Source organism: Megalobrama amblycephala, linkage group LG3 (assembly GCF_018812025.1).
Source record: "Megalobrama amblycephala isolate DHTTF-2021 linkage group LG3, ASM1881202v1, whole genome shotgun sequence".
Taxonomy (NCBI): domain Eukaryota; kingdom Metazoa; phylum Chordata; class Actinopteri; order Cypriniformes; family Xenocyprididae; genus Megalobrama; species Megalobrama amblycephala.
In genome coordinates this window covers 58470115-58485447 of record NC_063046.1, presented here as the reverse complement: position 1 = coordinate 58485447, position 15333 = coordinate 58470115, and the positions used below count along the sequence as shown (strand labels likewise).

Here is a 15333-nt window from a genome sequence, read left to right as displayed (position 1 = left end):
TATGTCAAATTGGCACATCAACAGCCAAGAAATGATGCCAGTTATTCTGGTCTTCAAGGGGTTCCACCCGGAACTCAGAGGTCATCACATCATGATCCACTCAGACAATAGGACAGTGGTTGCTTTTATAAACCACCAAGGAGGTCTCAGGTCTTGCCCTCTGCACAGACTGATGAATCGTCTTCTCCTATGGGCACAGAGGAACCTCCACTCAGTGAGGGCGGTTAACATGCCAGGCTTACAAGCTACGCAATATCACGTTCATTATCGAAGGCGATTCATCTGCGATAATGAACGCGATATTGCGTAGCTTGTCAGTGATCTACGGTTCTGTCTATTAAATGCCGCTCCATTTGAAAGCAGGTGATGGCGATTTCACGGTAATCAGGGAACCGGCTTTACTGACGAAATGCGCGTGACAATCGCATGCGATATATATCGCCCAGCCCTAAAATAACCATAAATGATTTCTGGCGACATGACAACATCCTCATTGTACAACATCACGAGTTGTATTTATGAATAACAGCAGAGCTGATATCTTTACTTTAACATTACTTGTAACGTTATTTAAAGTGCATTATGATAAATACTTAGCTTGTTACATATACGTGCAACGTTCCATCCGTAAATAAATTAGAAATGTTAGCTAGATTATGTTCATTACCTGTCTAGTGATGTATGTTTATGTTGAAATATAATAAAATAATGGTTTGTATTTTTAAAAACATCTATCGCGTGTCATTATGTGTAGTGAGTTGGCTCACATGATTTTTGTTTCACACTTCAGAACTTCAGTTAACGAGATCTGTTAATGGGGTTCTAACAGTTTCTTGCTGCAGCTTGTTTTTTATGTTTGTTATTTTGACTAAGCTGAACAAATCCTTGTATTTGCTCAGCAGCAGTGTAGCAGAAGTCGTCCGCCAAAATCAAGCTTATGTATATTCCATGCCCCATGAATGCCAATAAATGAGGTTATAAACAAAGTTTGGGAGGAGCACATTGAAATAATTAACCTAATAAACACAGGAGGAGCTTATTCAATTAATGAACTCAATTAGCATCAGGAGGTATATATAGAGCAGACTTACCTCTGTTCTATGACAGTTTTCCAGCATTGCTCCACCACCCCATCTCCTTACTTATAACGATTCCTATCCCAACTCTTGGACAGCATGCCAAATATGCATAACCTTTACTCTATTTAATTATATGTACAGTAAGTGTGAACTTGTGAAATGCTGGTAGAAATAATTCACTTCGAGAGTTGTCATGATGTTTGCAGGTCAAACTGACCCAAACTGATTTTAATACAATTCACCAAAAATCACACATATAAAAACAGAAAATAGTAACCATTGCAAATAGCAAAAATATCAAAACAGTTTATAACGTTACAAAAACATATTACAAAAATAAAAAATAAATGTGCAAACATATAATAAAACTGTATTAACCAATATTTTTAACATTTATTTAAAATTCATTTATGTATTTAAAATGTATTTACTATTTTCATTTTCACAAGCTGTGACTACTGTTTGTTTGTTTGTTTGTTTTTTTATCCTGTCTCTTGATGTCACTGCAAGAGGGAGTTGACGTTATTTTGATTAAAGAATACAAGGTCAAATAAATAAAATAAAAAAAAAAATGTACTTGAACAAATCTTTAATAATAAAAACAGCAATATTCCATAAAACAAATAAGAATTGTAAGTGTTGATTTCGTGGTGACTTTAAACCTCTACAGCAAAAACTATTTTAGCGACCTTTTAATTGAATCTATTTTAATTGAATGCCCCTGATACTTTCTTAATCTAGCAAACATCCTTCATACATCAATATAATTCTCCCACAGTCCAACTGTTTTCAGTCCATTTGCAAGAATAGGTTACATATTATTTTATATTTCTGCTATCATAAAAAAATACTTCATATATTTAAATGCATTTGGTAGATGAAGCCAAAGAATCCAAAGTGACATAAATTGTGTTCTGGTAGACAATTTATCAGTTCATGCATTCCCTGTTGGGATTCAAACAAATGACCTTGCCTTTGCTTGGCGGTGCCATGGTCTGCTGTTTGAGCTATACAGGGAAATAATTCATTTTGATTCTGTAAAGTGTTGCCAAGTCCACAGTTTCCAGCTGAATTGGGATACTTTTTAATTGTTGCCACGAGTTCATTTTTTTCCTGTGGGTTAAATGTTGTTAAAGGTTGTTTTTTTTTTTTTTTTTGTTTTTTTTATCTAGCACACAAAATGCATTCATATCAAAATAGACTATAATGTGCATTTCTACATTTCATATATCTTCATATTTCCATTACCACATTCATCATAAAAAAACAAAAACAATGATAAATAGGTAAACAGATTGTGATTGCTAAATATCTTTCAGACTGAATATATATATATAAAATATAAAATATATTCAAACATAAAATAAATATCATGCTGTATTCTTTTCTATAATACTGATAAGGATGTGATCTCTCTGTACTGAGCATTTTGGTAGATTAAATCAAGCAATTTCTGCATGTATTGCTGCTTCTCTGTCACTCCACATTCCTGTACTTGGTGAAGAGATTGTAGAGGACCCTCAATGTGGACTTGAGGTCACAGTTGACAATGTCTGAGGAGACATAAAAGATCTGAACATGACTGAGGTATGTAATAAGGTGTTCATTTCAATATTATGAAACATGATCTTTCCTCTCTCTCAACATACCTGACACCTCAGCTGCAAATGTCAAGTGCTGCCTCTAAAATGCTTTAGTGACTAGATTTTCACTTTTATTTGAAGAAAAATTCTTGAGCACAACTCACTATCATCTATGTTGGAGCAGCATTTCCCAGTTTTCCAACAGTTGACTCAAAATATTTTTTAAAAGTTGAAAGTGTCCTGCAGTGTGACAAGTTATGCTGAATCTAAAACTATTTAAAAAGCACTTTTGTACAAATAGCATTTTTATTATTTTAGACAGACTGCACGGAACGGAATATTTGTAACATCTGTCACACCGCAAGGCCATTTATACATCCATATAAATATTAACATAAAATCTTTATTTTGATTTTTAAAAAAAGTCTGTCATGTGTCTAATTTGTTAAGCCTTTTTTGTTAAGACACTTTAACATACTTTTAAAAAGAGTTATTATAATAGAAATAATATACTTTCAACAATATACTTTCTTGACAATATCAAGTTCTGGTCCTTAACTGTTTTTTGCGATGAGCAATAATAGCGATGCTTGCCTTAGCGATCACCACTAATAATTAACAGCAACACATTTTTTGCTCTCAATGTATTTTGCATCAAAACTCATTAGTAACAACCGCCCATAAGGCATATTCTCAGTTAGATCATCTGCGCCACATTAACCAGATGTTGTTTAAGCCTTGTGATCACACAAAGGAACTTTGCTGCAGAGAAATGAAAATGCAATTGTAGATGCAGCATGCAACTAAGGCACTCAGCAAACCCTTTGAGTAAAGCAAAGCATTGATTAGCTTCTCATTCAAGTAGTTCAACAGCAACAGTAGAGGAGGCAATGAGGAGATCAATTCAACTGATACACATGGCAACTCTTCTTAACTACAATAAACTACTGCAATCAGGCAACATGCCATGACTGTTCCTCAAGCACTGTGAAACACAAAACAGAAGCACTTTGTTCATTACAAGGATCTCTAGATTATCTCCAGTAGAGCGAGACGCTGAAAGAAAAGTTTAATATCACCTTCTGGCCTGGGCTTTGGCTTCTCCAAGTCACGATCTTGCATCAGTTCAAAGGAAAATGAAACATTGTGCACCTAATACATAAAATGCAAAACAACGCTGTGATTAAGTGACAATGAGAAATCAACAACAGTTTTAAAACACTAAAATGCCATTGTTATATGTCTGTCCATAGAAAATATATAGGATTTCCTTTAGAAAATATTTACATTAATGAAGTATTAAAGTCAGCATAAAGTCAAAAATGACCTTATTTTGTCATTGCATTTTACTGGTCTTTTTTTTTTTTTTTTTGACTTTGTAATCTTTAAAGGTACACTATGTAACATTTGACCCTTTAGCAGTTAAAAAGACTGCCTGCATTTTGCAGAAGAAGTTTTGGTTGTGTTCCAGCTCTGCATGAATGTGCGGATGTAGGGATGCGCCGATAGGATTGTTTTGGGTCGATGCCGATTTTAATAAACAATTATTGGCAGATTCCGATACCGACATTTGTCACTTGCTCTTAAGTTTTGTCATTTAAATAGTGTTTTGATCATGAATTAAGTTATACTAGCTAGTTTATTGCTGCATCATCAAATAATTTCTAATGAACATGGACTGGATCCATTTAACATTCAGCAGGCCAACATGAATATATAAATACAACAGAACAAGGATACATACGAAATAAACAGTGCTTTTTAGGGAGGTTTAGCAGTAGTTTTCAGGTACAGAAATAAAGTAAACAAATGTAAAGTGACACTGCATATTCTTCACTGTATAAATTAAAAACATTTTAATCCTTATTAAAGTTACAAAAGTTATTGTCAAGAGTAGTGAGTGATTTTTTTGTCTTTTGTTTGATTGAAATTAAAACATAGACAGCTGGAATAATTAGGCTGCTGTCACTTTAAGAGTTGCATGGATTCAATATACCGTTACACAGGCATTTTATTTCTCAGCTTTTTACATTAATTTACAGCATAACCGACTATGTTTACATGGATACTCACCAGGATGGCCATTTTGATATCATTTTGGGTGAATTAGAAGAAGCGAAAGACAACTCCATTCAATATTTGCGTGCTGTCTGAGACACTGCATTCTGGGCTTGTGCTATGAATGTGTGCGAACTTCTCACATATTGAGTAGCATCTTTCGTGTTTTCTTGCACTTGAATATTTAAATTCACAAGGCTTAAAACCACATGCAAAGGATAAACCTTCGCAAAGATGTAGCACTGGCCCGATTGGGACAGTGTTGCACAGTTCAATTGTCCTTCAAAAAGTTCATAAAGTCATGAAAAGTAATCCATATGAATCAAGCAGTTTCATCCAAGTCTTCTGAAGAGACATTGATGATAAACATTGATCAACACATTTACATAGAAAGTGAAAACATGCTTGTTTGAGGCTCATTACTGTGTCATGCAAGCATGTTTGAGCTTCCACAAGATCCAATGAAGTGTTTTTGAGTGTCAAGCATGCGCAGTTGAGCTTCTGTTAACTATATTTGATGTGCTATGTATGTACATTGATCAGTTTTCATAGACGACTTGGATTAAACCGCAATACCTTTTACAATACCTTTATGAACTTTTTGAAGCTTGAACATTTTGGTGGATTAATAAAATACAGTGCCTCCCTACATTGTTTTCTTGTTCAATAAGCCATTTTTACTCAGAAATGTCTCAAAATAGAGGTCAGTAGTGATTTCTGTTTAATGCACATTTTAATTTGAATCTTTTCATTATAAACTAAAGTGTCACAGTAATTTACCTTATGATCAAAATTTTCAGGGATGAGGAAGAAGTTATAGAGGGGCACAAAGTATCCTTCTAGGAGTCCCATCAGTAAGACCAGGTACACGCCATCTGCAAACTGGAGGGAATCGCAAAACATTAAGATTTCAGTTTTTAGATATGACATACATGACTATATGGAAGCTCATTTCCGCCACTGAATAAAAAATAAAAAAGGTAATTGTGACTTTTTATCTCGCAATTCTGACTCGCAAGATATAAAGTCAGAATTGCGAGAAATAAAGTCAGAATTGCGAGAAATAAAGTCAGAATTGCGTGTTATAAAGTGGCAGTTGTGTGTTATAAAGTCAGTCAGTTGCAATTCTGACTTTTTTCTCAGAACTTAGTTTATCTCGCAATTCTGACTTAATAACTCGCAATTGTGAGTTTATATCTTGCGAGTCTGAGAAAAGTGTCAGAATATTTATGTGCATTTTTTAAATTATTTTCATATAACTCTCTACTGATACTATAAGATCATGTTACCTGAGTTTCCAGCTCCGACACCTCCAGATTCAACTTGTTTAAGTGCTTGTTCACAAATGTGATAAGAGTCTGTAAAAAAAGAGAGACCAAGAGATTAGAGTCAAAAGTCAAAACTCTCAAGTGTGCAAAACCTAAAGAAAGTGTAATCTGCACTTGCCTTTTTCACCACATTCAGCTTATCTGGCGCATGGTCAAAAAGCGTATCAAAGGCGTCTCGCTCTGTTAAAGTAAAATAAGACATGATTGCTCATATGCAGGGAGACATTAGAAAACTTAAACAGAGTCAATTTTTATGTTAAATGTGGCTCCAAATCGTATTTGGACACTAAATCTATACAGAAGATCAAAGCAAGTTTTCTCAGAACTGAATTCAATTGGTCTCAATGTGATTTTAGTAGATGTATGAAGGCAGTTCTCCTCAGGTTTAGTACATCACATCAGCTATGAATAACACTAATAAAGTGTCTAAATACTTTTGTCTCAATTTACAGGTTTTTCATTTAAAACATGTATTTCATTGTATTTCATTTTCATTTTTAAGTTTAATTTTATATATTTTGGAAATAATTAAACTACATATTAGTATACTACATATGTAATGTAACTTCATGATACATTTTTGTTTACACATCATAAATCTGTTCTAAAATTTCTCATGCTAATCTATAGATTTTATTAGGGGGAAAAAACTAAATATCTAATGCAGTGGCATTCATACATTTTTAAAAATGTTATTTGGGCCACTGTAAATAAAACTGAATGTATGCAAACATAATACACACCATATCTTCCAAACAATGCCCTATGGGGAAGGAAAAAAAAAAGCATTATTGTTTCAATAATTTGAGCAACAAAAGAGACCAACAATCCATTTATGTTTGAATGAAAGGGTTTTACAAACAGTCACTGAATGGCAAAATAAGGGATGTATCAAGAGTGCCAGGATGAAAGGCAAACAAAAAGATTAGGGGGGAAGGGGATGCTCTGGTCCCAGGAGCGGGCCGATCAAACAGAACTGGGTTCCAGGATATTGGCCTAGTGGACGTCTGCCCAGCAGCGGCTCGCCTCCACAGTCAATTCTGCCCCGGCAGAGGCATGTCTCAGCAGCTGCTGCCCGAGGAGCTCTCTGCCTTATCTCCCATGCTGACTTGAGCCCGCTGGACCGCTGTTAATCAGCAGCAGCGGTGGAGAGCTGGCAGAGGAACAGCCCCGCTGCTCAACCTCTAGAACCACTGCAAAGCTGCTCAGAAGCAGGAGGAACCAGCTCATGATGGACACACACACACACCCTGTACACCACTGCTCCATGACTGGCATGTCACTGCATCATAAAGCCACTCTATTTTTTGTCCTGCAAAAGGTATTAAAGGTGCCCTAGATTCTGTTTTTAAAAGATGTAATATAAGTCTAAGGTGTCCCCTGAATGTGTCTGTGAAGTTTCAGATCAAAATACCCCATAGATTTTTTTTAATTAATTTTTTTAACTGCCTATTTTGGGGCATCATTATAAACGCGCCGATTTTATGCTGCGGCCCCTTTAAATCCCGTGGTCCACGCCCACAGAGCTCGCGCTTGCCTTGAACAGTGCCTTAACAAAGTTTACACAGCTAATATAACCCTCAAAATGGATCTTTACAAAGTGTTCGTCGTGCATGCGGCATGCATGCGTCGGATTATGTGAGTATTGTATACTGTTATATTGTTTACTTCTGATTTTGAATGAGTTTGATAGTGCTCCGTGGCTAACGGCTAATGCTACACTGTTGGAGAGATTTATAAAGAATGAAGTTGTGTTTATGCATTATACAGACTGCAAGTGTTTAAAAATGAAAATAGCGACGGCTCTCTTGTCTCCGTGAATACAGTAAGAAACGATGGTAACTTTAACCACATTTAACAGTACATTAGCAACATGCTAACGAAACATTTAGAAAGACAGTTTACAAATATCACTAAAAATATCATGTTATCATGGATCATGTCAGTTATTATTGCTCCATCTGCCATTTTCTTTCTTATTGTTCTTGCTTGCTTACCTAGTCTGATGATTTGGTTGTGCACATCCAGACGTTACTGGCTGCCCTTGTCTAATGCCTTTTATAATTTTGGAAACATGGGCTGGCATATGCAAATATTGGGGGCGTACACCCCGACTGTTACGTCGCCTGTTCTTCGGAGGTCTTTTAAACAAATGAGATTTACATAAGAAGGAGGAAACAATGGAGTTTGAGACTCACTGTATGTCATTTCCATGTACTGAACTCTTGTTATTTAACAATACCAATATAAATTCAATTTTTAATTCGAGGGCACCTTTAAAGGGGTTAAGTCAAAGCAAAGACATGAATAGACATCCTGCGGCGCGAATAACGCGTATTGAGCATTTCGGTTGTTTGATGGTGATTCGCGTGAAGCACACAAGTTAAAAAATCTGAACTTTGGCGAATATTCACGCTGCGTTAACCAATCAGGAGCTTGTTCAAGTAGTGACGTGATTACGACGTAGCGAGCGTAGGCAGAAATCCGAAACAACAATGGAGGACAAAATCATCTTCGCTGTACGATACATCTTCATACCTTTATAGAAACAGGAATAAAAAGGATCTTGCTTGGAAAAAAGTGAGTGAGGAGGTCGGACAATCTGGTAAGTTGTAAAAAATGCTCTTTACTCAATTTGAGCTATATATATATATATACATATTGAGACTACAAGCTAGCTAAAGCTGGCAAATTGAGCTTATTCGTGTCTGTTGTGAAGTGAATTTCACGCGCGAATGAAGCGAGTAAACTCAAAACGTTCAAGCGTCCAACTATGCACGAATAGCGCGATTTATTCTCGCAAGTCGTGTCTGGTGTGAACGCCCCAGAAGAGTTGTTGTAGTAGATTGTTATTGCCATGCCGTCATTTTACACCAGACTGTTTCACAAACGAGGGTCAATTCAACGCTGGATTTGCACAAAAGATGAACATGACGGCACATGCTAGTGGATGAGTTGAATCAACTCCACAGCAACTACATAAATTTATCCACTAACCATTCAGGAACGTCCAGTTTCATTCTAAAAGTTGTAACTTCTTCCTGAGTCTCTCCATCAGTGTCGACTCCGGTTTGAACAATGTAAGGCCGAACACCGTTACTGACAATCCTCATTTTAGCTGCGTGAGATTCTCCAGTTTTGTTGTTGTTGAGCAACCGAGCTGTTAAAGCTCCGCCCTTTTCTGGAAAGGGGGCTGGGAGCATCAGCTCATTTGCGTTTAAAGGGACACACACAAAAACAGTGTGTTTTTGCTCACACCCAAATAGGGGCAAATTTGACAAGCTATAATAAATGATCTGAGGGGGATTTTGAGCTGAAACTTCACAGACACATTCTGGGGACACCAGAGACTTGTGAAAGGGGCATTTTAGGTCCCCTTTAAGGCCCAATATACTCACGGCAAAATTTATTTTTCGTTCTTCGCTTAGTGGTAAAAAGAAATCGAAATACATGACCAGCGATTTACTGATAGCAATTAGCAGTTAAGAAAGCATCTGATCATATGGATATGTTTACACAAGCTCTTTACAATTCGGCAGTCCAGTAAAGTCACATCATGTTTATTTGTATAGCACATAATACAACAGAAAGCAGCTTTACAGTATTACACATGAAAAAAACAGTGTCAGTGAGCATGTTTACATGCACACCAGTACACCGATATCTCACAAAAATCTGCTTACTGAAATAACCTGTTGTCTGGGTTTACATGCAAACCAATAACCCGACAACGCAAGTAAAGTGCGTTTACATGACTTTATTACTGACTCAGGTTATTTCCCAGTAGTGACATCAAAATGTAATAATTTGTGTATCTGACTCAGAGGTTATTATTTGTTATGTCGTTTGTGATGTTAAATAAAGCATTAAAAACCAAAGAAGAGTATTGCAACATGTCAGCAGGAAACTTACGGCTCATATTATTTCCTCTCATGCAGTTACTCATGAACCACTTCTACCTCTACTGCACGAGATGAGAACACATTTTTACACCTATTATGTAATCGCAATGGACCAATTGTAGTTTGAAGGGGTTTTCCAGCCAGAGCTTTGGCAAGCTGTTTCGAACTCCTGAAACGAACACCAAACAAACTTCGTTTTGGCCTGATTTTGTTTGAAACGTTTTGTTCGTTTTGCTTGAAGTATATTGGGGCCTTTAGCATTATAAATGCATTTATAGCAGGTTCTATAGATTAACATGAATGCATTAAGTATCTTCAACTATAAGAGTAGCCTATTTTATAGTAAAATTTATTTCTTGGTTATTGCTAATTTATAAAATATATTGTTGGTCACTGGTAGGTGTTACGGTAGCTGGTGTAAAGACGAGGCAAATACGGATCTCCACAATAACAATGGGTCTTTAATGAACAACGCAAGGAAACACCAGACATACTCATTTACACCAGCTACCGTAACAGAAGGACAGACCAAAACCGTCGGATACTCACATACTCACATAAATAACATTTAGGACAGACAAGGAGTGAAGGGAGTGAGTCCATTATATAGGGAGTGATGACGATCAGGAACAGGTGCAGGCAATCCGTGATGAGGAGGAGAAGACGAGGGAAGTGAGTGCAGGTGTGGAGACAAGAGGATCATGGGATTTGGAGTCCGGGAGACAAGGGATCCGTGACAGAACCTCCCCCTCCCGGTAGGCGCGTCCTCGCGCCGTAGGAGAAACACCGGGGGGGGGGGTGTGCGCCCTGGAGACCTCATGCCGGTGCAGGGAGAGGCATGGGTAGGAGTGGAGGTCTCCAGGGCGGGTCCATGAGCCATGGCGGGTCAGGTGCAGTGGGCAGCCACGGCGGGTCAGGTGCAGCGGGCAGCCACGGCGGGTCAGGTGCAGCGGGCAGCCACGGCGGGTCAGGTGCAGCGGGCAGCCACGGCGGGTCAGGTGCAGCGGGCAGCCACGGCGGGTCAGGTGCAGCGGGCAGCCACGGCGGGTCAGGTGCAGCGGGCAGCCACGGCGGGTCAGGTGCAGTAGGCGGCCACGGCAGGTCAGGTGCAGCGGGCAGCCACGGCGGGTCAGGTGCAGCGGGCTGCCGTGGTGGGCCAGGTGCCGTAGCCGAATTGCCGACGAGCCCAGGTGGCGGTGAGGATCCGACGGGACAGGGCGATGCCGCAGGCTCGGCCGACCGAGGCGCAGGCGGGGCTCCAGAAGGCCGCAGAGGAGCCAGAGCGACAGCCGACCAAAGGGACGCAGGAGGGAGTGAGGAAGCCAACGGAGCGTGAGGGACAAAGGGACGAGGTGAAAACCGAGGAGTGTAGTCCTGAAGTGAGGGAAGGCCGACGAATGACTGATGCGGAACCGGGGGGAGGATGGAGCCTGGCGGAACTGGTGGACTGATGGGCCACGGTGGAGATGAGGGAGGTTGGAGCCAAGGGGGAGCATCTGGACCAACGGGCCGAGGTGGAGTCCTGGGTGAGGTGGCTTGAGGTGGAGGTGCATTGTGGACATTAGTGGGAGGAGGCGGGAGAGGGAGGCAGGGAGGGAACACAGTCTTTGGGCTGGAGGGTTCAAAAACATAGTTCATAGTAGGAGCGGATTGCTCGGCGGCGGCGGCTGGAGCGGATTGCTCGGCGGCGGCGGCTGGCGCTGCTTGTTCGGCGGCGGCGGCTGGAGCTGAGGGCTCGGCGGCAGCGGCTGGAGCTGAGGGCTCGGCGGCGGCGGCGGCTGCTGGAGCTGAGGGCTCGGCGGCTGGAGCTGAGGGCTTGGCGGCGGCGGCTGGAGCTGTATGAAGAGGGGTCCAGTTCATTCCCTCATAAACAATGAGAAGCCCCACTGGTACAGGAGCTGGCTCGGCGGAGACCGGTGCAGCTTGCTCAGCGGAGACCGGAGCTGCTTGTTCGACGGAGACTGGAGCTGCTTGCTCGGCGGAGACTGGAGCTGATTGCTCGGCGGAGACTGGAGCTGCTTGCTTGGCGGAGACTGGAGCTGCTTGCTTGGCGGAGACTGGAGCTGCTTGCTCGGCGGAGACTGGAGCTGCTTGCTCGGCGGAGACTGGAGCTGATTGCTCGGCGGCTGGCGGCCAGGAGTGGGCAGGACCGTTGAAGCGGTATGTGCAGGGTTTTGGGGTAAGGTGAGCTGGTGATGCCCGATAAGCTGCTGATGGGGCTGGACAAGGACTCTGGTTCTCTGGAACTTTATCCACTTCAAAATTAGAACCATTTAACAGGAGAATCACATTCAGGGAATCGACTAAGGAGAAATTACAGGCTGGTTCATTATAACGAATAACGTCCCTGTCCAGTCCCATTAGAAAAAGGCATCAGTCCAGCTCACCAAATACGAAACCTCCAAAAACTCCTCCACATACCTCTCCAACGGCCTGCCACTCTGCCGCAGATGGCAAAGTCTTTCGTCCGCCCTGAGAGGTTTTAGAGGCTCGGGAAACAGGAGAATACCCATTCCTTCAGTGTGGAAATCCGACGGTTTTGGTCTGTCCTTCTGTTACGGTAGCTGGTGTAAAGACGAGGCAAATACGGATCTCCACAATAACAATGGGTCTTTAATGAACAACGCAAGGAAACACCAGACATACTCAATATAACATTTAGGACAGACAAGGAGTGAAGGGAGTGAGTCCATTATATAGGGAGTGATGACGATCAGGAACAGGTGCAGGCAATCCATGATGAGGAGGAGAAGACGAGGGAAGTGAGTGCAGGTGTGGAGACAAGAGGATCATGGGATTTGGAGTCCGGGAGACAAGGGATCCGTAACTGTAGGTTAGTGCATTAACTCTTTCCCCACCACAAAAAAGTTGCCAGCCACCGTCAGCATTTTTGAACATTTTAACAAAAACATTCATGGCCCCCAGAATATTTTGTTATATAAATGTATAAAAATCTGTAATAAATATTCAACATTTCATTTTTTAACATTAGGCAGTTTTGATTTATATGCTGTTTGATGATCGTGTTATTTTACATGTGCATAAGCAATGCTTCTATCGCTTGATAGCTATCTGCTTCTTTTTCACCTGTCTTTTGATGCAGAGATTCAGTACTCTTTCAGAAGATGCATAATATCGCCCCCCACTGTATAACAATAAAAACATGGATTGCCAGAAATTTCCGTCAATGGCGAGGAAAGAGTTACTTAACACTAACTATTGTGTTAATGTTAACATATCCTTCGTGTTACTCTTTTATTTGCAAGGCCTGTAATGAATTAAAAACAAAAACATACTCTATGTTGCCTGTAATTTCCTCCTGGATCTGCCGAGACTGAAGTATTCCCTCTCGTTTCTGATGGGATAGAGAAACATTTCACTAAGTAATGTGAAAAGAGCAATTAAGGAACAGTTTATAACCTTTACCAGAAATTTACCATGACAAATATTTGGATGGAAACTATGGTTATGGTTAAACATGTTCTTTAGAATCATACAGAATGAATATCTCTGTAAATGTAAAATCATCCTTATATCAATTGCTATATTGCAACAATATGGATTTATCAAAATTAATATGTTTACAAAGATCGTTGCTCATGGTCCATTTTGACAAAACCCTTAAATGTCTGTAAAACAATATAGCAACTGAGAAGCTTAAAGCAAATGAATAAGATATAAATTATGAATGGACAATAAACGCACCTGGACCACAACAACATGAATAGTCACATGGTCTGGCAGTCTGATAGGGGCGCGAAAATGCTGAGAAAGAGCCACCAGCAGGTGAAGAATGGCCACAATGTTCTTAGCATGAACAGCTGAGAAATACACAGAAGAATAAACAGCAGGAGCAAAAGGTGAAATGCCTTCTTAATGTCTACATTATGTTAAATATATTCATAATAATGAAAAGAAAGGTCAGATATGAAACAGTGGTTCTCAATTGGTGAGTTGCAGCCTGAAAATGACAGAATTGCTAAATGCAATTCTAATGCAATTAATAAAACAAACATGAATAATATAAATAAAATATAAAATAACTGCACAAATGAAGCCAAATTCTATAATAGTGTCATTTATGCATTTTTCAGAACTGTCAATGGAAATCTTTGCATGATATTAACCTTCTCATTGCATATTTTACATTCATTTGATGAAAATATTAAACAATGATTCAAATGTCTGTATATATACAAATAGATTTTGTCAAAGATTTTGAAGCCAAAAAAAGTGCATCCATCCATCATAAAAGTACTCCACCCGGCCGTGTGGAGAACTTTTATGGTTGATGGATGCACTTTTTTGGCTTCAAAATCATGACCCCCATTCACTGCCATTAAAGCCTGAAGAGCCAGGATATTTTTAAATATATCTCTGATTGTGTTCGTCTGAAAGAAGAAAGTCATATACACCTAGGATGGCTTGAGAGTGAGTAAATCATGGGATAATTTACATTTTTGGGTGAACTATCCCTTTAAGCGGTGAACGTTATTTCACCAAGTACAACATGTTCCTGGATCAACATCTTTGTTGATCCTGGAACAACATTCCAATCAACCAATCAGATTTGAGGGACAAGTTTACCATTTATGTTAAGTTTAGGCTTACAACCTGGGTTAGGTGCTTCCACATCAGTATTATTCAACTCATCAGCTCAATCATTTTCCTCTGATTTTAGGGATAAGTTATAGGTAGGGTTAGGTTTAGGGGTTGGGAAAAGGTTAGGACTAAATTTTCGGATAGGAATGTTGTTCCAGGATCAACAAAATATGTTGATCCAGGAACATGTCTTACTTGGCAAAATCACGGTGACCGCCTTTAAGCAGTGATATACCCAGTGACCACAAATGATGTTAAAAAGAAGAAAACAAACTGCTCTGGATGCAAAAAAAGGGAGAGACAGTTGGTATTGATTAGTATTATAGTGTATAACATATAATAGGCCAATGAAAAAAGAGGCCAAAGCTACAGTACATACAGTCAACATTCCATTTAATGTTCCTGGAGGAAACTTTGAGGGTGTCATTGATCTTTTCCAGAACAGTCTGCAGCTTCTGTTTCTGAGCGATCTCACACTGTGTCATCTCAGCCACATTCAGCTTCTCTCCCTCCAGTTTCTCTGGGAATAAATACACAATTTATAGGTTACACAACAGAATACCGGGTCTTAATGGAACAACAATATACAGATTCCTCACCAAAGAGTTTTTGAAGAACCTGCCCATCATAGAGGTCTTCGGCTAGATCCTTAACAATGATTCTCTCTCCCACCAGCACGTCATTGATCCAATCAATGAGCACCTGTCATGAAACACCAGAGAAGTGGGATCTTTGAAAAATTACTAATTGAATATGTATGTTAAAAGACTACTGTACTGCA

General features: G+C 39.7%; 1 protein-coding gene across 1 annotated transcript in view; it reads right to left on the bottom strand.

The window, feature by feature from the left end:
- Window positions 1–1630: 1630 nt before the first annotated feature.
- Window positions 1631–15333, bottom strand: part of parvab (parvin, alpha b) — a 30322-nt gene continuing 16619 nt past the window's right edge. The window contains exons 4-13 of the mRNA XM_048186237.1: window positions 15152–15254; window positions 14932–15072; window positions 13656–13771; window positions 13247–13305; window positions 6792–6811; window positions 6167–6228; window positions 6010–6078; window positions 5501–5602; window positions 3742–3814; window positions 1631–2632 (exon numbers count right to left, since the gene is read on the bottom strand). Coding sequence (XP_048042194.1) covers window positions 2556–2632; window positions 3742–3814; window positions 5501–5602; window positions 6010–6078; window positions 6167–6228; window positions 6792–6811; window positions 13247–13305; window positions 13656–13771; window positions 14932–15072; window positions 15152–15254 — 822 coding nt within the window. The 3' untranslated portion in view covers window positions 1631–2555. The remainder of the gene's footprint in view (window positions 2633–3741; window positions 3815–5500; window positions 5603–6009; window positions 6079–6166; window positions 6229–6791; window positions 6812–13246; window positions 13306–13655; window positions 13772–14931; window positions 15073–15151; window positions 15255–15333) is intronic.